Source organism: Nelumbo nucifera, chromosome 6 (assembly GCF_055504915.1).
Source record: "Nelumbo nucifera cultivar China Antique chromosome 6, China Antique-T2T, whole genome shotgun sequence".
NCBI lineage: Eukaryota > Viridiplantae > Streptophyta > Magnoliopsida > Proteales > Nelumbonaceae > Nelumbo > Nelumbo nucifera.
The window spans coordinates 61866944-61890463 of record NC_142654.1 but is presented as its reverse complement, the minus strand read 5'-3'; the positions used below and the strand labels follow the sequence as shown (position 1 = coordinate 61890463).

Below are 23520 nucleotides of genomic sequence, written 5' to 3'. Positions count from 1 at the left end.
TTTGTTGAAGTATCAAATTTAATCTTTATTTCATTTGGCCATCAATGATCATCCTTCCTATAGTCCTATACAAACATTGGAGAGCCCTAGAGCATTCCACAAATGGAATGAATATTGATACAATGGAAAAGAAAATGTAACTCGAATAAAATCTAATGGACCTGTTGAAAAACAAAGCTTTAGTTTTTTTATTCACATTTAATTGATAAAGTAATTTGTCTATCTTCCATTGGATTCATAGATCCCTTCCTCATCATGGCTGCAAACTCATCGTAATTGATTTTCCCATCCTGCATGGTTTAATTCATGTTCATGAAGTTTAAATATTGCTTAAACATATTAGACAGAAAAAATTTTGAATTAAAGAAATGGCACTCACTTTATCTGTGTCCACATCATTAATTATTTCATCTATAGTAGATTCATCTCCCATTCCATATTCAGTCAGTGCTTGTTTCAATTCATCTTTTGTGATAAACCTGGTAAGAACAAAATTAAAACAGGTTAAATAAATACTTCTTGATATATCGTTCTTAGATGTTAACATACTGAGTACTGACTCAAAACTTTTGGCAACAATATTGATCAAGAAATCAATGTTTCATAAAAATCAGATAAACTTGGATAGAGCCCATTTAAGCTGGTAGGTGTACGAAATAAAAATTATAGTTTAAACAGAGCAAAATGAATGCAGACACTGGACTGCTTTGATCAATCTAGAGATGACTAGGACACAAAAGAAGCTTGTCAAAAAAAATTGTTTAACAGTCATCTTGAGAAATCTACCCGTAGCTAGAATACCTAACCATCTTTCAGTAGATGCCCATAAAAATAATTGACTCAATCATTTGGATTCTGAATTAGGTACCATTACTTGGTGAAATGGTAAAATCTCGGAGTAAAAAGTATTAGAATATAGCTTCAAGTTTGAGAGCAGCCACTTTGTGATAAAAATTCCAGAGTTAGGTCCAATATACAGTCCACTCCTTCCAAGATCCTGGATAGCTGCATTGCTGCATTGCTGCAACCAGGCATTGAGTAATGATCTTATTAGGGGTTCTCAGTTTCTAGTTCAAATTCTGGTTTTCCCAGCCAAATCGGTTGACATTTTTCTCACCTTTCAACTGATGTTTGAAAAATTATCAAGTATTTTACTGGGTCATCTGAGTCAAACGGATGACCTTCTGAATCAGGTGTGAGTCTTATGGCTTGAATAACTTCAACCCAGGATTGGTATCACACTTAACATTCTGTCAAAGTAAGGGCCATACATCCACAACTCCACCAATTATATTATCATATCCTATAAGCATCCAGTCAATAAGCTACTTTTCACAAGGGAAAGGTCCAACAGGAAAGTCCAATAGCCAGGCAATATGATCATATAATACATATATATGTATGTATACATATACTGTTTATATAATTTCTGTGTCAAATAGAAATGCTTCCAAATTTAGGCATCTCCTTTTTTTTCCACATGTGACTTATCTAGGATTCCAACTCAATAGCATTGTAGCTAACCAGCAATTACTTTCATTTATGTTGCATAAAGAATCTCGGGTCTGCACAAGAAAGTAAATACTAACCCACTCCCATCCTTGTCAAAATGCTCAAAAGCCTTGTATAAATGTTCTTCTTTCTCTAGCCTATGCCGATGCATTGTAGCAGCAATGAATTCAATGTAATCAATGGTCCCATTCCCATCAACATCAGCCTGAGAGAAAAAAAGGCTTGAATGTTAAACATATCACATCACAATACTAAAAAGATGCCAACAACATAGTCATAAAGTATCTTACAGCTTCCATCAACTGCTTGATTTCAGATTCACTAATCTTGGATCCCAGATTATGCAAGCCGGTCTTCAATTCTTCAAAAGTAATTGCACCACTGTGATCAGTGTCCAAGTTGTAGAACATTTGTTGCAACCCCTTCATTTCTTCTTCCGAAAGATTTTCTGCTATTACCTTAGATAATCCCAAAAGACACATTTAATTTTTTTTAAACATTTAGAATGTTATTATATAGTTATGATTACCAGAAACCAACATGGGCTATCAACTGACTAGTTGCCCACCAGGTCACCCTAGAAAAAGGCAGAACCCATTCAGCCAATATTCCTTTTCCATAAGGGGGAAATTCATCCTTATTGTGCTTTCTTATGCTAGAATTATCAACAAAACTACAGATTATAGACTGCAAGATGAAGTTATATGCAGGTTTGGCCATGGAGCTTCTGTGGATGGGACTCGCATGGCTGGTCCATAGGGTGATAGGGTCCCTTATCAGATGGACAGTTTAAATCTGTCTTGTCATGTTATAAAGCCTCTGCCGTGTGGACTTTGAAGGCTGAAGAAAAGGAACATAATATCTTTTCCCAAAACATTTTACTGGAACTGGAAAGTGGGAAATTTTGGAAATTTTGGAAAATTGCAAATTGCAAATTTTGGAAAACAAGAAATGGGTACAACTGAATGCTGGTTCCTGTATATCTGAATATGGCTTTAGAAAAATAGATGCAAATAACCTGCAATAACTGGCTAACCTTTAGAGTATGCATATAACCTGCAACTAGTCACTAACCTTTAGAGCCAGCTTCTTTAGTTTGTTCATTGCTCTGAATTGCTTCATCCTGGTTAGGACAGCACTATCAAGAGGTTTATGAGATGCTTCACCATATTCTTTCAGCCACGGATGTTCTGTGTTGTAGACCATCATACCAATTACATTAATGAATCCATAACTTCTATCTGTTAGTAGTAAGTGTACCATGTATTCTATTAGACTAGTTTTGACCAGTCATGCTCTCATCTGCTTGAATGAGCCAATGGCCCAAAATTCAGAAATAATACTATTTGGATAAAAATGATTGTTTAATAAATGCAAACACATTTTTCTGTAGTGATAATCATATATGAATGGATCATCCTATTGCTATGGTTTTTGGGCTCTGACCTATCCAGAAAATAACCCAACCATTGAAGGGAGACGGAGAACTACTATTGTCCCCTTTATATCAGAAATTAACATGAAATTCTTTACTCACCAAGAGCCTGGGCAGCGGTAATCCGTTTTTTGGGATCTTGTGTTAACATCTTCTTAATAAGATCCCTTGCAGCATCTGATATAGAAGGCCATGGTGCACGTTTGAAGTCAATGTAACCTTCTAAGATGGCGTCAAATATGCCTTTATTAGTCTCTGAAACAAATTGAATCCTACTGGCGTCAAACCTTAGAAGGATGGTCTGTTTAAGCTTAGTACAACTATTAATTTCAGAAATAAGAAATACAAAAGTGAATACATGGCTCATACTATGTAGGATGGCATATTGAATGCCTGCATGTGCATTGTCACATATACCTCATTGACTGTTATCACGGTCTATTGATGGATTTCTTGAATTTGGTAACTTCAAAAGTTATATATTTCTCAGAAAATAAAAGTAATTGAAACAAAACATTCTTACCAGCCCAAAATGGGAGAGAACCACTTAGAAGAATGTATAATATGACCCCTGCACTCCAGACATCTATTTCCTTCCCATAATTTCGGTGCAAAACCTCTGGAGCCACATAGTAAGGACTTCCTACAAAATTGTGGTAAAATTTTCCTGGAGAATCATTGTCAATGCATGAATTCAGTAGGAGAATCCAATGATTACCATATATACATAACAAACAGAACAAAATAGTATAATCATGGATTTATGGTGCAAATTTCAAGTATTGGCAGAGGTCAAGGATTCAAGTCTTGCTAACCATCATATGCTTACACCAGTGGTGCTTGAGAGACACACTATACTTTGCAGCCTTACCTATTATGGATTTGGGTTTCCATATATAGTGCAAAAGGTCATTTTGAGTCTTCCAAGAGAAGACTTAGCAAAACTACTACTACTACTACAAAAAAGAAAAGGGGATGGATTACAGTTCCGTCAATAGCAAGCTCCAATCTGGGTTCCAACAAATATATGATCATTTCAAGTCACTCTTTATCCTTCCATTGCCTGTTGATTTTTACTTGCAGAACCTGTTTTTGGAGTGATTGCGATCAAGCTATTGTTTCCTTTGAATACTATTGAGTTCCAAAGTTTTTCCACAAGATAGCTGAATACTCAATGCACTTGTTGTTAATTTCTCAGTTTGTTTAACTATTTTAGTATTTTCTTTAACAGATATCAGCACTTTATTTCTCCCTTAAAGAAAAAGCTTAGGACCTTACCAATGAAAATGGTCAAATGAGGGGTGTTGTTAAACCATTGTTCAATGATGATTTTCACAAGAAGTCGAGAACTATGTAAGGGTCATTAGCACCTCAGAACTAGTTAAAATCTGTGCTCCCTCCCTCCCCCAATGGTTGAACATGAAATAATTTAATTCCATACACAGGAATAGAACCATTGATGCCACCATAGGACTCCAAGAATGGATTATTACTGTCTTCCTACCTATCTCAAGCATGAATACTTCTCAGAAACATGATATCAATGGCCTTCCTTAGTGAAATATGTGTATGCTTCATGTGCATACACATATACAGGCAAATTCTCTACACTGAAACATCTTTCATGGTACTGATACACAGACATGCTTTCTGTATCATATATATGCTCATGTATCTATTTACTTTTGCTTGCTCGCATGCATATATGTATATTATATAGGGAAAATTGCAAATTAGTACCCTGTACTTTGGGCCTAGTCTCACTTTGGTCCCCAAACTTCAAAACGTACCAATCCAGTACCTAAACTTCCAAAACGTGCCAATTTAGTACCTACTGTTAACCAGCTGTTAAGTGGCATGTGAAAGGATGCAAATGTCCTTCGGGTGTTATCTAATTTTCTTTATCTAAACAGTTAATGAGCAAAAGCTTTGGGTTTAATCCAATCTGTTTGTTGAAGAGAAAAGAACCCTAACTTTTAACATTTAAAAGAAAATAGTAAAATGGTCTAAAAAATATTACAAAGGGTAGCTTTGCCATTTTAAAAATATTTAAGCCGCACACAATGTCACATGATACACATAACTGACGGATGGTTAATGGTAGGTACTAAGTTGGCACGTTTTGGAAGTTAGGTACTGGATTGGTATGTTTTGAAGTTCGGGGACCAAAGTGAGACTAGACCCAAAGAACAGGGTACTAATATACAATTTTCCCTACTATATAGTTTTCTCCTGAAGTTGTCTACAAATCCTATATTTGTACTTTGCACTCGTCATATCCATGTTCAGCAACTCACTGCTATGATCTGAAGAATGATGATCTGATCAGACTCCAATAACTAGATTCTGTGTTGATCTACCCAAGCACTAGGATTTTTGTTTGAAGCTAATTAGGTAAATTTCATTCATCAATGTTCAGATTACAATGGCAGGCAATACAATCAGCAAGAGTAAAATAAAAAACAAAACAACTATAGAAAACAGAATAAACTTGCTAAGCCAAAGAGGTAAGCATGAGCACCGGGAGAGAACAGTTCAAGAATTCTAGTTCTCGAGAATCCAAGCACTAGGATAGTAAATGTTGATTTTCTTCAGTTTTGTGCTGCATTCTTCTAGGATATTGACTGTTCTTTTTTTTCCCCAGTTTGCCATGTCATTTATCTATACCAACTTGACCCACCCAGGAAACTCACAGTAAGAAAATACCAGCAATCTTATTTGACAGCGAGTTTCTATGTCGTTTGGACTCACAACGGGGTTATTCTGTTGAGACAACTCTCTCTTTGATTCCATTGTTGCTTTAATGAAAAAGAAAAGAAGACCCGACCTTGAAAAATCATTTAAAGGAATAAAAGAAAACCCAGTCTAACTGGGTAATAATTTTCTTCTCATTAATTCATAGTAAAAGTGCTAAATTCAATCAAAGAACAAACGATCAATATATAGTAGCACGTCCATCGAATGCATAATTTAGAAAATCAAATTCGGAAAGAGAAAACAAAGAAATTGCAACTAACCTTCCTCTATGAAGACAGCAAGCCCAAAATCAGTGGCTTTGATCGGAGAATTCTCATCCCGGCTAACCAGCAAGAAATTTTCCGGCTTCAAATCCCTATGTATCACCCCCATGAAGTGACAGACATGAACCACATTAACAATTTGCCGGCCTATCGCGGCCGCTTCGCTCTCTGAATAACTTCCCTTCGCGACAATTCGATCAAACAGCTCTCCACCCGAGCACAGCTCCATTACCAAATGCACATTCTGCTTGTCCTCATAAGCCCCCTTGAACTCCACAATATTGGGCTGCCCCGTAAGGTGCTGAAGAACAGCTACCTCTCTCTGAACATCCTCAATATCTTTCTTGCTCACAAGCTTCCGCTTCGATATCGACTTGCAAGCATACTTCCTTCTCGTCGCTTTCTCAGTGCAAAGGTAGGTAATCCCAAACTGGCCCCTGCCCAGTTCATTATCGAGATCATAAGTCGAGCTTAAATCACAAGTAAGTTTTCCTAGAACTGTTCCAATCTGGGAAGAAGGGGCTTTGGATAGTGAAGTTGAAAAAGAATCTGGTTTTGACGTTTTTGGGTTCCCCTGTTCTTGGTGTTTATTGTTCTGTTGTTCTTGAGGCTTCTTGGGTTGCTGTTGGTAATGTCGAGAAGGAGACCCCTCTGGAGATGAAGATATTGGAATTTCATGCATTTTGGAGAAACAGTGACCCATTTCGGGAGATAAGTTGTGGCTTGTCTGTCCTTCTGTGAATTCTCGGTCGATTGGTGTTGGATTTGTTCCCAGAGTACCATTAAAGGTTTTGGAGTTGCAGTCATGCTTTTCTAATTTTCTTTGTGCTTTGCTTTCTTGGTTGGATTATTCTGGTTATGGTTCAATCACCTTTTCTTTGCTCCAACAAAGTTCTTTGCTTCGAAAATGGAGATGGATAGACGGAAGAAGGGAGAAATGTCGCCGTGTCCATTTCTATTTCGCGATTCGAAGCGTGTAAAGTAGAATACCATTTTGTTTATCTCTACAATAAAAGCTCAATTTTTTAATGTTTTTATTTTTGTATTTCAATAGGCAGTTTGGATGCCACGAGAAATGGAATAATTTCATTTGTATAGCATTTGAATCCACAACCTATCCTAATTTGAAATGGATGCATTTTCCAATTATAGATATAGAATAAAAAGGGCAAATGCATATTCCTTTCTTAAAAGTTCTGAAATAATCTCATTTCACTGTTTTATTAGCAGCCAGGAATAGCATCTTTTGAGATGCTGGCTACCAACTAGCCCATACTTCTGGGTTCTGAAATCTGAACCACCAGGAGAATACCAAAACACAGACTAATTGAAATTGCTACAATTATCATATTGGTTGATTTAACTGCAAGCAGATTGGCAAACACATCTCCTCAGTATCTTGCTTTCTTTCATCAGCAATGAATTCACCAGACAGATATATGGACCAAACTTTATCTGATAGATTGTAAAGTTTCTCTGCTTTTATATTTAAGTAGCAAAACCTTGGAGTATTTGATTTTGTATAACTCTCGCTTAGTGAATACAATTCAAGCTTTTAGACACATTAATTTATCAATTGTCTCAACCATGGAGTAAATCTCCACTGATTGGCGATGTGATCTGTCCCCAGCTAAAAACTCATGAACAATACCATCAACCTCAATTAAGCTACTCCCTGAGGACTTCTTGATCCCCATCTCCAACATCATCTTCCTCACATTGACTGCTTCTTCATGTTTTCCAGCCATGACATAAAGATTGGACAGTGCTATGAGGCGACTCTCTTCATAGGATTCTTGCTCCAGAAGGCGGGCGGCCGCAATTAAACCTAGTTCATAATTCTGATGAGTCAGGCAACCACCCAGTAGAGCCCCCCATACATTGCTATCAGGTTCAACAGGCATCTTCTCTATGATCATGTTTGCTTCTTTTAGAAGCCCTTTCCTGGAGAGAACATCCACCAGACAGCCATAGTGCTCGGTCCTGGGTTGAAGACCATACACTCGACTCATGCAAGCAAAACATGTATAAGCATGATCGACCAAACCACCATGACTGCATGCCATTAACACGGCCATAAAAGTAATCCTGTCAGGCATCAAACCCATCTTCATCATCTGGCAGAAGAGCGACAGAGCACTCATTCCACATCCATGGATGGCAAAACTAGTCAACATGGCATTCCACGATTCCAGGTTCCCGGAGCCTTTCTCAAGAAAAACTTCATAAGCAATATCCAATCTACCACATTTTCCATACATATGCACAAGGGAGTTAACTAATGTTGAAGTGAACCTAATATCATGGTACCTTTCGATGTAAGCATGAATCCATTCTCCAAGAGACAGACAACCCAACTGAGAACATGCTGAGAGGGCACTTACTAGTGTAACGTCAGTAGGTCTAAGCTTTGCAATTTGCATTTCTCGGAATAGTTGGATGGCATCCTTGGGCATTCCACTTTGAGAATAACCGCTTAACATAGCATTCCAAGCAACAACGTCTCTGTTAGGCATTTCACCGAACAAACGGCGGGCTGCGTCGATATCACCATTCTGGACATAACCCACCAACATGGTGGTCCACAGCGCTGTGTCTTTGTCATTGACCTTATCGAACACATGTTCTGCAGAGGTTACATGACCAAAGGCAGAATAGAAGCAAACGAGAGTACTGGCGAGGAAACGATCGGCATGGAAACCAGTTTTTATGATCTGGGCATGGATGGCTATGCCTTGTTGGAAGGCTGGGAGAAGAGTGCATGCTTTAATGGCGGAAATGAGGATGGTTTTATTGGGGGAACGTCCTAGAGTTAAGGTTTGATGATAGAGAATAAGAGCATCGATTGAACTCGGAGGAGCCTTGGAGGGTGAGTCAGTAGGGACGCGTTGAGGTGGTTTTGTGCTTAGAATCGATGTGACACGGAGGCTAACTGTCATTTGGTTTTTGCCGGAAACCAACCAACTTTGGAGTTAGAATTCTAGCCGCTGTATATCCACTCCAGGAAGTAGGAAGGATTTGCCTGTAATCATGGACTGGGCCCAGGCTGGGCTTAAGATAAGGGGCTTAACTTAGGACAACCATCGCCCTAAACCTTACATGGGCCCAACCCTTCTAGGCGTATAATTTTGGGCAGGGTCAGGTAGGGGTGTCAATAGACCGGTTTGGATTGGATCTCATCCAAAATCAAAATCAATTTGGATGAATTGGACGGACCAATAAGACATAATGGTCCAAAGTATTTATTGGATTGGACTGGATCTGGTTCATCCATAATGGATTGGGTCAGATTGAATCCAATATTCCATCCATTGGATAGAAGATAAGAATATAGGTGTTAATGGATCATGTTTGGATTGAAACAAATCTAAATTAAAACTAATTGAACAGATCGGATGGTCCAGACATTGAATTGGATCAATACAAAGTATTCATCGAATTGGATTGGACCTGATTCATTTGTAATAGACTCATATTGGACCGGATGGATTAGACCAAATCCTGTCCAATTGACACCCCTAGGGCTAGGCTTAAGAGTACTGGACCTAGGTCCAACTCAAAAATTTTCAGGCCTGCTGTGGGCCCAGCCCAGAATGGACTTGGACATAAAACCTAAGTCCAAACCTGAAAATTTTCAGGCCAGGCTAGAGGAATGGTCACATCTATTTAGCACTAGAATTTGGTAAACCCTAATTGGGTTGTTTTCGTGGGCATAATGGAAAGTTTAGGTGGGCTGGTGCCTGGTAGGTTGAGTTTCTATTTTTTGTACCTTGTAGTGCAAACCTGAAAATTTGCAGGCTAGACTAAGAATGATCACTTCTATTTAGCACTAGAATATGGTAAACCCTTGGGGTTGTTTTTTATGAGTATAATGGAAAGTTTAGGTGGGCTTGTAGGTTGAATTTCCATTTTCTGTACTTTGTAGTGCAAAGTGCACTTCTTACATATGTTTTTGCTATAGGGAATGCAAATTTGATTCCAAATCCGAACTTCTAATCAGGTTGGTTTGCAGTTTGGCCTTGAACAATCCAGACCCATCGGTAGAGGTAGGGGTGCAAGTTTGGTACCTGATTTGAAGTATTTACACTGCAATGGGTCTGGACTTTTGGGCTGGGCCCATTTAAAATTTAACAAAATCCCAACCCGAATCCGCCCAATTTGCACCCCTACCCATAAAAGTAGGAAAATTGTTTGGCCTTGATAAGAAGTGTAAGATCGTGATTCTGTTTCACTGGTTTTATAGATACAGAGCCAGGCACAACGGAACTTATTGGAACAAACTGAATGGTGGTACAGGGAATCCTAAACAAAGGAAGTAGTCGCATGAATTCCTTGTAATCTTAGAGAATTTGGAGCCAATAAGTTCTATTTTTTTTCCCTATAATATAATTATAATTATGCCTTGTTCTTTTGTAACAATGCAGCTTATTTGGGTAACTTCACTAATCCATGTTTTTTTGATTTTTAAGATTCTCAAGTAAATAATAAAATGATATTTCTACCCACAAAAAGTAACTATTAAAATGGGTAAAATGGTCCCATCATGTTTGTAAAAATTTCTCCTAGCTCGGAAAGTTACTTATTCACTTGGGAAATAGGTAACTTTTACCTAGGAAAGTAAAGGTAATTTTACTGTGGACTCATTACTTAATGCAAAAAGAATATAGGAAAGTTAGTCAATGGGAAAAAATTACCCATTTACCAACTTTCTCATACATATTTACCTGCAAAAGAACGGGGCCTTAAGAGTTGAAACATCATACAAAATTCAAGTATAAAAATCCTCCAGGCTCAATTTGGTTACAGTGCAAACTTGGTTTTTATTAAAACGTAACTGCATGGAGTGCAAATAAGCTATTTGTTTGGTTACAGTGCAAATAAGCTATTAAACGTAAATGCATGGAGTCACCACCTTATATGCCAAAGAATGAAGGTTGTAGGAGGGCTATTTGTTTGAGAGTGAGGAAGAAAGCTAGATGATGTGCTCTCCACTTTATATGAGAGAGAATTGTAGCAAGAAGAAAGTGATCGATGCAAATTTTGCATCAGCATTTAAGATGCAAAATTTTCTCTACCAATGCAAATGAGGCAAGTAAAAAGTTTTTCATCAGATAAGAATGCAAATTATACTTACAACAAACGGATGCAAAAACTGAACCAAGTGCAAAGTTTCTATCTGGTTTGGGTTTGCATTGCAAACAAATAGGGACATACAGACACATGAGAAAAGTTGATAACAGGACACAACAAAGAAATTAGAAAATGCTTATTTAAGGGGGTGTTTGGCAACATGGTTTATTTTGTTTTTGAAAACAGAAAACCAACCATGTTGTATGTCAAACACCCCTTAAGTCTTTCAAGCAATGAAATTATGAAAAACATGTCAATTTAAAGGAATAAGAAAAAATAATAGAAAGAGAGACAAGAGATGGGGTTTTAATATTTTAATTCAAGACAAAATATGCATGGTTTCTAAGTAAGATATTGTATAATTGTAAATAATGGGATGGAAGGAGACAGTTTAACTACTGAGAAAGAAAAGGAGTACCTAAATAGGAACCAATATTAGACAATGCCTTTGTTAGCAATCTCTTGTTTCAATCTGGAAAATCAATATAACTAATAATCTCAAATATTCAGATACCCGCTATAGATTGTCATCAAACAAAAAGAATGACGAAAATTATCATTAATTTTATGTTAAAATAAAACAAAGTCTAATAGAAAAAGAGATTTTCACATGATTGCATATATACATATATACATATTTTGGTAGTTTAGTAGTTTGTTTTTTCATTAGTCAATGTTTGGCCATTTTCAAACTCAAACCAGCATTCCCATTCCTGTCAGCCCGATGTTTTCCTTTATTTGTAGGTTAGATAAATGTATGGTTTTAAAAAATGACCTGGAAACGAAACCATTATAGCCACCGGTTTTTGGGTTGACGGTTTGATTGTCTGGTTCAAATGGACAATTTATTCTGACAAAAAAATTAAAAATAAAAACGGCAAAAAGCTGTTGAATGGATCGACAGGTCAATGGTTGTTCGATTGCCCGAGTCAATGGATTGTTAACTAATTCAACGATTTTTGGCTAGAGACCGAATTTGGGGTAAAACAGAACCGGTTGTCTGGACGGTTCCTAGGTCAAACGGTCCAACCGTGGTTCAAAAACCATGAATAAATGTATTAATTAAATTCAAATTCTTACTCGGAGTCTATGATTCGAATATATATGATGCTCTTAACCAGATCAAGATTTTGTTTAAGTGATGATGATCTTGATAATTTTTTACTTATAATAGCCATCAGTCATCACTTGATGATACTCACCACCAAAGCCTTCATTTCACTAATTTTAAATATTTTTTTTTAGTTCAGGCCTCTATTAATTATAGTAATGGTTATATGGCGAGCTATGTATAAAGCCTTAAACTCCATTTTAATTTCATACAAATTAAATTATTGTCGCTGGAAATTAATTAATCATGGGGCAATTGCATAGTAAAATAATGTAACGAATCTACCCATGAAGGCATGCAACATGCATATCCCTGCAAATCATTCAGAACCAAAACAATTAAAGAAATATTTTCTGGGATATACTAATAAAATAATATAACTTAGAAGCAAAGATAGGAAAGGGGTATATATCTATCTGCCATAAACCTCATCTAGTCATTTCTTCTGACGTATATCACAAAATTTTAAGGGTTCATTTGGTTTGTGAAAATAAGGGTCTGAAATCACAATTGGAATGGTCTATTCAAGTTCCAACCATATGATTAAGTGGATTCAAAATTCCATTTCCGTTCAAGGTGGAATTACATTCTCCCCATCTGAGGAAATGGTCATTCCCTCCCTCTCCATTGAGAATGAGAAATTCATTCCAGTCAATCGATCAATTATAGTTCCAATTCTGTCTGAACTAAATCGGAAGAAGGAATATTAGATTTTTTCGATTGCAATTTTGATTCTGATGGGTTTCAATTTCAATTCCGATTCCCACTGTGATTCTGTGAACCAAATGAATCCTTAGTTATTGTGCCAAAGATCTGAGACTTGATACAGAGTAGATACACAAGAGATAAGGGACAAGACATAAGGAATTTTGTAGACGTGGATTCAGTGAGGACCTTCATTAATCTATGATCAAAATGTTCCTGAAGGAACAAATAACCACCCTGTATTGGTATATAATAAATTAAGTTACGTTGTCGTTACTACTGGAGCAGGTAGGTCTCGTCTCGAGTGGTGAATTAGGTGGCTGAATGGGTAAACTGAAACGATGGACAGGATTTAGGCTCAAAATATAATAAACCTACTCCATGAGACTATGACAAATTTGGGGTCAATTCACCACCGCCCCCATCACTCATGCATGCTCTCTGCTCTCACAAGAAAGAGAAAAGAAATGGAAATTAAGAAAAAAACAAGAATATAAGATGGTGCGTTGAAACTTGAAGTTAATTAACCTGATTTTTGTAAAATGGGGAAGTTGAATAAATTAAATTACTTAAATTTTCTATGGGTTACTTGTGCAAACCCTATCAATATTAGAAGAAGATTGGCTTTAAATATTAATGGAAGTTGTCGAAATTAGATCAGGTTGAGTACAGGTTGGCTCTATGCTCTCTCGAACCTGATCATGACGAAACAGTATGCAGTTATCTGATTTTAAACGGAAATTAGAATGAAAATTGAAATTATCAAAAATGAGATTTCATTTTCAAGGAAGAGGTAAGAAATGGCCGTTCCTTCAAATGAGAAAATGTTATTCCAGTAGAAATGAGAATGAAATTCTGGTTCCGTTCAATCAAACAGTTAGAATCGGTTCGATTCTAATTTCAGACCCCTATTCCCATGAACCAAATAGGACCTTAGTTTTTCTAGGATCAATTTGGTCCTTGGTACTGGTTTGTTTGTTGTGCAATTTTATTTGTATTTGTATTCTTTCCAAACTAAGCCTAAATAAAATCCCAAACCAAGTTAAGTAAAACTTAAAGCAAAATTAAGCTAGAATTTGCAATCTCATGCATTTATACTAATGCCAATAGCGCAAAACATGGATAAAGAAAGCAAATTTTATAATTATAAACTTCTTCTTCTTCTTCTTGCACCCTTTGCATTTCCTAGTTTCATTTTGCAGTTGTATTGAGTATAATGGGTGCAAAGTGCAATTATTAGTCAAAACCATGCCTTTTCCATTTGTCATTTTAGTAAACAAAATAATCATGTACTCTTATACTTTTTTTTATTAATGATGATATACTTAAATATTTGAGGGTACAGTGGTCATCACAAGTAGGGCTGTCAATTGAACAGATATTGGTACTATATGATCCGGTCCAGTGTGAATCTATTACAGATGAATCAGGTCCAATTCAATCCGATGAATACTTTGGGCCATTTTGAACTGGTCCAATTCAATGTTTGGACCGTACAAACTGTTCAAATTGGTTTTAGTTTAAATTGGTTCCAACGCCCCAACCCAAATCTGGTCCACTGACACCCATACTTTTATCTTATTTCAATGGACTGGATATTGATTAAATCTGACCCAATCCAATATAAATCCATTATAGATTAACCAGGTCCAATCCAACCCAATAAATACTTTGGACCATTAAATCTAGACTGGCTCAATTCAATATATTTTATTGGTCCATCAATCCGTTCAAATTGATTTTGATTCCAACTTAACTCTAGTCCATTGACACCCCTAATTATCCCAAGATCCCGTTACTAAGGAGCTCATAGACTAGTTAATGAGTATGCAATAAGAAGTCACTCGTTCTGTTCAGCAGATTCAGCTGTTTTTGAATGGGGCCCGTGAATACACACGGGCTGAAAGTAAAAAAAAAATGTTCATTAAGAAAACATGTTTAATATATTGTAGAAATGCTCATTAAGAAATTAAACTTGAAAGGCTTGTCCAACCTCTACAAAAATTTTGATCAGAATCACAAGATAAATTCACTTAATTAACGATTATTATATATAAGAAAAGCACACAAAATTTATATAAATTGAAGAATGGTTAATGGTTGTTTAAACTGTGCTATTTTGTTTTGATCAGAATGCTTTTTTCCTTTAAGTCCACAAGGATTAATTCAGAGTTCAGACATATCTAGCTTGCATCAGGACCTAAAAAGTAATCAAGAACTCAACCAGAAAGAGATTTTGGTGGATGAATTAACCCAAGAAAATTCAGTACCTGTAAAAGCTAATAAGATTTTTTTTTTCACTTCATTTGTTGGTAAAAGCTTTAAGTGGTTGGCTAGTATTTGGCTTTAGGAGGCTTCCTCTTCAGAACTTTCTCTCCACCTTCTGTTTCTCTCTTATTTTCTTCCATGGACCCAAATAACCGAAGAAGTCGTCACGCAATGCCTCAAATCAAATTCTAATGTCTTATGAACGATTTAATTCTCGATGCATTAATGACTTAATTCGTAGAAAGTACACTTTATTCTTTTGGGGACCGTGTTGAAGCTTTAAAGCAGCAGACCCAGAAGAACACGAGAATGGGCGATCAAAGCCTCACCACGCGTAGCCCAACTACGCAAATAATAATAATCTTATGACTCGATTTGTTGACTAATGAATCATTGATGTATCATCAAATCAAATGAAGATAAAACGGGGGTTGGGGAATTAATTTAGGTTTCGTTTGGACAAGTTTCTAGATTTATGCACAAAAATTCAATTTGGTTTAGAGTTGAAATAAAAAATCGGAATGGCCTATTCCTATAACCTCTTTTATTTTGATAACAAAATTAGAATTGAAATCAGCTGGAATGGAATTTCATTATTCTCAAGGGAGGGGGAAGGGATGAGCATTCCCTTAATGCCTGTTCACTTTTTAGTAAGTCACTTATCCAAATAAACGCATTTACTTAAGTAAGTGTTTTCCAAGAAAGTTTTACCCTGATAAGTGCATTTACCCATGTTCTTTTATTTCCCGTGTAAATAAGGCAATGACTATTTTAGCCATAAAATTTTCATTATTAAAAGGGGCATTTTTGTCCCATCTAAGTATTGTCAACTTTTTCTTATATGGGAAATTTAATTTATCCACCTAGTCCGGGTAAGTGATACCCAGAAAAATAAACTTTCATTGGCCCTCACATAAATCTGAAAAATGAACATGGGTTTCTTGGTCAATAGGATTTTACCAACTTTCCCCCCTCTCAAATCCAAAAAAAGAACGCCCCCAAAATGGGGGAATGAGAATGGGATGCTAATTTCTCCTAAGTCTCAATTAAATGGTTGGAAACAGAATAGACCATATCGATTCTGATTCTAGATCCCTATTCCCACAAACCAAATGGGCCCTTAGTCTTGGTAATTGGGGTTAAAAAAGTACTTTAGCTTTTAATTATAAGGTTCGACTATGATACTAAAAAAAAAAAAAACGTGATATCTAAAAAACTTGTGACCAATCAGTAAACATCTTAACCAATCAGGTGGTATTTATTAAAATTCACGCATGGGTTTTGATTGATCAAAGTTCTTACTTCTTACAGTACCATATCTTGCCATTATCATAGATTTTCCCTAAATTATAATGTCTTTACAAACAACTCTGAAACGTCCAAAACATTTTTTTTGCTCAGCTTTATTTTCTATATCTGAAAACTTAAAAGCAGAATCTTATCCAAATATAACCTTTAGGCAAAATTTTATCCAGACTTAAAAGTAAAATCTTTATGTTCTATATCTTACAGTACCTTATAAAAGTTTCTCTACCTTTCCCTTTTTTTCTCTATTTTTACCTTAAAACCAAACACAAACACAGCCTTAGAGTTCAGATGTACTATCGGGAGCATTTTGTTGTTAGCAGATCCCTACCCGACCCTTTAATAAATTAGAGACCAGCTTTGTTGTTGGACTGAGAATTGTAGAGCTGGGCGTTTCTCAACCATAAGTTGATAATTGAAAGTATATTTTGCGGAGTTGTCGTGGATAAGAACAACCACGTCTCTCTGTGGCTGATTTCTAGAATCTCCATTCCATGTTCCAATAGGTTTCAAAGTCCTCGTCTAGTTCTGCAATTACAAAATCAATGATGTCGATGGGTATGATGCTGGAAGATTTGACCAATCAACTACCCCTCCGGTTGAACCACTTTTATGTTACTGATTGATTGCTTATCGGTTTTTTACCAATCAAAACCTCCAAAGTTTTTTCGGTATTATAGTTGAACCCTTTTAGATATCATTATCTAAAGATGTACTATTTCTAAATATATTGGCTTATATCTTTGACCTTTGGGACTAAGGGAGTTGAATATTTCTTTCTTTCTTTTTTCCTTTTTTCTTAACCCCTTAAACCCTTAATCATAGTCGTAGCGAGATTTGATCCAGTCACTTTTACAATAAATCAGAGATTCTACCAATTGAGCCACCACCATCAGTTGTTGGTGAAGCTGAATATTTCATTAATTTACTTAATAGATTTAGAATTATTCTTTATAAACACAACTTAATTTTTTAAGTATATTTCAGTGGTTACAGGAAATAATAATTGAAAGAGATGGGCTGAATCTCACTGAATGATGTCATGGTGATGTTGGAAGAGGGGGATTGGGTAGAGAGAGAGAGAGAGAGCCGGGGGGTGGGAGGGTGTAGGTACTGATTGGTATTGTTTTTGTTTGGTAAAGGAAAGATTAGTTATTTAGGGCATGATGTAAATATTTTGACTGTTGGGGCTCAAGAGCCTGAGCTGTTGATGAGGTTTTTCCACATCATACATCAATAATCCATTCAGACCTCTTTTGGTCTTTTTCATCAAAAGATTATTGAATACAAGTACTCTTTTGCCCTACACCCGTGGTACCAAAGTTTTGATGTGGAGAGACAAAATGGGCATTATCAATTCAGAGTTTCAGGCCATCCATCGCAATCACCCAAGGTTCATTTGCTCAGGATCTCCTGTTGATGGGGTTGTCTATTCGGGTCACATTTGGGGGTTTTAGGGTTGGTCTCTGATGGGCCTACTGTTTCCTTAATTTCCCAAAGTCATAATTTTCCTTCTCAGCAGTTTTGTCTCTACAAACGGTGCCTACCAACCCCGGCTAGGCTAGTTTTATTAAGATTAATTATGGTGGTGGTTTAGCATCTTATTATAAGACAGGAAATAACAATTTTGTTTATTTGAATCATAAATAGACTCAAATAACAATGATATGTCAATTTTGAGTTTAGCTTGGGTCAGTACAATACCTATTCGAACAGCCTTTACAGCTTTACATTGAGAATATCTTCATACTTATGTGTTTTATTTTATAGAAAGATATTTTTTATACAAGATTGCAAGAGACTGTCGGCACAGACTTGCCCTAACTGAAGCCGATCTCTTGGAATTGGATTCCAGTTAGTTATTTTTACTTTTAACTAAAAATCGAATTTAAATCTATTCCTTATAAAATGATCCTTATCATCACATACTAGAAACATCTTTCATGAATAATAATAAATTAGTACAGAAAATACTCCCAATGTATAACTAGTACTAGATTCGTAAAGATCAGAGGCAGGATAAGCAAGCGAACTGTCAAAGAGAGGAAGCATGCATCATCGAACTCAGATGTATTCATTATCTGCACACACATTAAAAGAAGTACTACCTCAAAAATCAGAAATATAATGACGTGTGACATTCGTCACTCAAAACAATACGTGAAGATAAAGAAGCAACAAAATAAATAAATATATATGGCCAATGCATGCATGGTGCATGGACAATGACATTCTATACCCTCTCCTTGTAATTTATTTATTTTGTCAGAAGGAAAGAGAGAGCAATTGACTTGCTAACTGCCGATGGTGATCCTGTAAATTGTGTAAGGTTTCATCAGAAAGTTTGTGGGGCATTGGTCAATAGAACACGTGGCAAATTGAGGGTGCCACATCCAACACTCCCTTAATAGATTTTTTTTAGCACATCTAATAGTCCTTTTCTAAATATTTTTGGTATTTCAATAGTGAGGTAGTTGGCCAATTATATATAGTTAGTTAGCTAGTTTAAATGTTATATATTTGCTAAAAAGGTCATAGGTTCTCTCAAGGGCGAAGCCATGAAATTTTCATGAGAAAGGCCAAAACTTAAATTGGATTAAAGGGGGAGGGATAAATATAAATGGGTGCATAGGGGGGCAACCATTGTATTGAGGAGTGGGAGAGGGGGGAAATTGTTCTCTTGGGAGTGGAGTAAGGAAATTTTCATGAGGGGTCAAAATTTAAAATGGATTAGAGGGGGGGTGAGGAATAAATATAAATGGACCCACAGGGGGCAGCCATTATGTTGGGGAGAGTCGGAGAGGGCCAGGGGGGAATTTATATGGCAAACTGTATTATACTAGTGGGGGATTTTTGAACCATAGGGGGGCCATGGTTCCCCTGAGTCCCCCTAGCTCTGCCCCGAGACCAAATCAGCCTCCCACGAAACTGTCCCCACAACGTCCCATAACACATCCCTGCCATGTATTGAGAACATCTCCCAATGATAATACCTAGAATGATGATGTCATCATCAGGAGATGTTCTCAATACATAGCGAGAATGTAATATGGGACGTTGTGGGGGGGCTGATTTGAACTCCTCCGCCCCTAGGCTCTCTCTCTCTCTCTCTCCTTTAGTGTACTACATAAGTAGATAGTGCTTGCATGTATGCGACTTTGAGCCCATGCTTCTTAATGGAGGAGTGCATGTTTGTGCTATGCAACCATCTTGACTATTGATCCTCAACAATTCATTTTATTCATGTTATACAATATAAATGTTTTCTTTAATTTATTTTTATCAATAATAATATGTAATATTTGAATATTTTGTTTTGTTTTGGACCTAATATAAGTCCAATGAAAAAATTCAATTTTAATTTGAATATTATGAATCGTATTTGAAGCTAGCTAGTCATATCCAATTCAATGGAATCGGTTTGTAGTCCTATCCCCTATGGCCAAATGACTAAGGGTAAATTAAAGAGCATGTGAGGCCATTTAAGGCTGCAAATGCAACAAATTTCGTCCACCAATTCAAATTTGAATCTGTTTCGTTTAAGTTGGATTTGGATATCCATTTAGCCATAATCAAATTTGATAATATGATCAATTTATTAACCATACCAAATTCAAATATTGCTTGATAAAGTTTGTTAAAATCCCATTAGATTCATATGTAATATTAATTTAAGGGTTGAATGAAAAGCTTATAACCAATCAACTGGCATCATAAAAGTGATAATTAATTAATTAAGTGGATTTTTATCAAAATTTACGGAGGTTTTGATTGGTCAAAGTCTTTCTGGCATGATAGATTTTTCTTTAATTTAAAGTTGTTTATTTTCATAATCAATTGAGCTTGTAACTTAGAAAAAAAAAACCATTTTTCTATAAACATCTGTTGAATCAATTTATTCGTAAGCCAAGTCCAAACTTAAGATTGAGATGATTAAATACCGAGTCTAGAAGTGATGCCAGATGACGATCTCAGCTATTTATTATTATTTTTTTCTTTTTGATTTTTAGGGTTTGGTATTCGGTAGTTGAAAAGTTAGTTATATTTTGATTTTCAAGCTGACTTTTTCTTGTCCCACTTCCAATGGGCCACACAACGGCCATAACCCACTCCAAACCCATGACCCTCTATGGGGTGTTCGGTACTGGGGCCCAAAAAAGCATGGTGCCTTTCACTTCACTGGGCCCCATCATGGTCAATTTTAAATTGTGTATTTTAGGAACACCCCACACCATACCATATTATTATCAAAATATTTCAAATCATTGTTTGATGAATATTTCAAGGTGTGGTGGGTTTCGAGATTTTGTTATAATAAAAACATCACGATATTTTTTATTTTAAAATATATTGTGACCCTAGAATGTATCACAGTGCAAAAGAATATTATTCTCCTAAATTAATATTTTACAATGTTTTGGGATCGGAATTTAGATTAGGTCATTAAAATTTTAACCTTAACCTACAAAAGTTGCACACCTAACCATGTTTTTCAAAACTGTACTAGACTGGAAAATCGAAAACAGGTCAAGTCCGTTTTACCTTAAAACAGTTATTTCACTAAAAATCATTGATTTAGCCAACAAACTATTGATCTGAGCAATCCAACTATTCGAACCGTTTATGACTGTTTTTAATTTTTTATATTTTTTCAAACTATTCGACTTAAATGATCAAATTATTCAACCCGAGAACTGAACCCCTAACCGATTCATTCTCCGATTCGATTTTAAAAACCTTACCCCTAACTACAACCAGCCAAACTGAGCCGGTGGTCGGTTTACTTTGCAAATATAACTAAGCCCAACGATGAGGCTTCAATTTTGGTAGACAATTGTTTAAAAGTTTCTATTTGGTATTAAAAATGAAGACACCCACGTCTTTCGTGGTTCATTTGTATCGCCAAGGCTGGACGTAGCGAGAATTTGCAATAATAGATCAGGCAACTGAAACGTGGCTACCATTAACGTTGTACCTATTCACGTACTTTGTGGACCGTCCATTTAATAGCCCTACGTACAAGAGAAAACTTATTGTATAAACCTTTCAGCGCGAGGTGGAGGTCACCACCTCGTAACTAATGACATCTCGTAGATCTAACTCCTTGTAATTATTTAGTGTTACTTGAAATTGCGTGAAAATGTTCAACCAAACAAGAAAAAAAATAATAAAAAAAGTAAGATGTCTGCATGGTGCCAATATGTCCTAAATGCCTTGAAAAAATGATCACTTCGATACCAAACACCTTATAAAGGGATATTTGGGCCTCATTTGTTAAACATTAAGTCATATAGTTGGGTGAATGTGCTTATTCATGCAAATGGTTCTTAGAAAACACTTGTTTGGATATGTGCACTAGCAACATTCTTTTGCTTTTCGGGTAAAATATAAAACAGAGTGTACTTTACATCGACCTTACGGTCCTACCCCAGCATGTATTAGTAACATCTCCTTATGAATAACAATACAAAATATCAAAGATGTTCTTGATGTATGGTTTAAAAGCAAATCTGAACTTAATTACATAATGATCATTTTATCCATAAAAGTGTTATTATCGAAGAGACACTATTATCTCATCATGTGTTAGTAAATTTTTACACAAACATGAAAGTGATTTATCCAAGTCTTAAGAGTACTTACCTAGGTAAATGAATAGGGATGATAATTTGTCCCATAAAATTGGGGACCCACCCCAAATGTGTGGATTTTCCTTGGTCTTAAATAGGGATGGATAGGGATAGGGTATGCATATAATTTTCCGGATCTGTCTCCAAACTTGATGATAAATTATTAAAATATTTATAGGTTTAATATTAATTCTTAAAATATCTTTGGATTTCCTCCAAATTTCAAAAAAAAAAAACCCAAAATCTCATAATTCCATATCTAAAATACACTTGAAATTTAATGAATTTTAGGTAATTTCTTTGATGTAGAGAAAATTTGAGGATTCCCCTACCCATAATGGGGAAGGGTACCTTACCCTAAACCCACTCCACCATCGGAGATGGGGTGGGGATGAGACAAGGGATTTTGGCCACGGGGCATGAATGGGGAGGGCACCCTACCCCAGCCCAGGTGTATAAATGAACTACTTGGGAATCATTATTTTTTGTAGGACCTGTTAATAACAAAACACAAATGAGAGTTTTTTTTATCAAAAATACTGAAAAAAAGCCTCTTTAGGTTATGTTTGTTTGAAATGTAAATGTGAATTGATATAAAATTCAACTTTCCATCGGTATTTATCCCTGATGTGGCATAATCCAACTGCTCCCTGTTGGATATGATCTAGCTACCAGCAACGATGAGAACTGGGTTCCTGAAAGAAACGAGTCAGAGATCTCGGGGTGGCTCACCCGGCGAGGATACTCCGATGGCTAAGTTAGAGCACAGTGATGGTAGAGAGCTTGAAGATGATAATATTGAGAGAGCTAGAGAGTGAAGATTACACACACAACAATAATAATAGAACGTACCTCGCCCCTGGGGGGGCAGAATCTTTCTATACTGGGGTCCATGCGGGTTGGCGGAACAGTTACTGGATCCTAGCTGTGACGGGACTTGCTTGCGTGTTAGGTGGGCGAAACGCCATCCAACGGTAATACTATCATACGTTGTTAAACGGTAATACTGTCACACGCCATCAAATGGTAATATTGTCCATTCCCATCAAAACCGGGGAGTTGGTGAACTAATGTGACCATTACGAGGTACGACCCTGTAGGATACAGAGTACTGTGGTGTGCTCCTTGAGGTTGCCATTGGGAGGTCTGAACGGTAGGCGAGTCGCCTGTAGGATATCGAGATGTTCAATGGTGAGCTGACTAGTAGCGAGCTCCTCGAGCTCGTGCTCCTTAGATCCGCCCCGATACGAATGCCGAAGTGCCCTTGGATCGAGGTGATCCGTCTATCCGAGCACGATCTGTAACGAACTTGGTTTCGTTTGTCGCGATCTGTTACCGAGACTATCTTAGCTTAAGGTGACCTTAGTTCGGGGGTACCAGTTTGCCCGAACTAACTTTATAACG

The 23520-nt window shown here is 36.5% G+C and overlaps 1 protein-coding gene and 1 pseudogene across 2 annotated transcripts; both read right to left on the bottom strand.

The window, feature by feature from the left end:
* Positions 1-6812, bottom strand: LOC104604301 (calcium-dependent protein kinase 29-like). 2 transcript variants are annotated; one of them, XM_010268593.3, is made up of 8 exons: positions 5965-6812; positions 3471-3614; positions 3050-3202; positions 2587-2702; positions 1803-1970; positions 1590-1717; positions 380-479; positions 1-290 (listed from the first exon to the last, which is right to left on the bottom strand). In XM_010268593.3, exons 1-8 carry the CDS (start codon positions 6668-6670, stop codon positions 189-191), a joined length of 1617 nt encoding a protein of 538 aa, XP_010266895.1. In that variant the 5' UTR covers positions 6671-6812; the 3' UTR covers positions 1-188. The 2 variants fall into 2 exon arrangements, with proteins under 2 accessions (XP_010266895.1, XP_010266896.1); XM_010268594.3 differs by having other exon boundaries at positions 3471-3590.
* Positions 6813-7514: 702 nt separating this feature from the next.
* Positions 7515-8906, bottom strand: LOC104604386 (pentatricopeptide repeat-containing protein At5g66520 pseudogene; annotated as a pseudogene).
* Between the last annotated feature and the right edge of the window lie 14614 nt (positions 8907-23520).

Coding starts and splice junctions, on each gene's coding strand:
- LOC104604301 (XM_010268593.3), bottom strand. CDS start 6,670: ATGGGTCACTGTTTCTCCAAAATGCATGAAATTCCAATATCTTCATCT. Junction 1,971..2,586: donor TAAAGAAGCTGGCTCTAAAG/GTTAGTGACTAG, acceptor GGATTATCTAAG/GTAATAGCAGAAAATCTTTC. Junction 291..379: donor ATGATGTGGACACAGATAAA/GTGAGTGCCATT, acceptor TAAACCATGCAG/GATGGGAAAATCAATTACGA.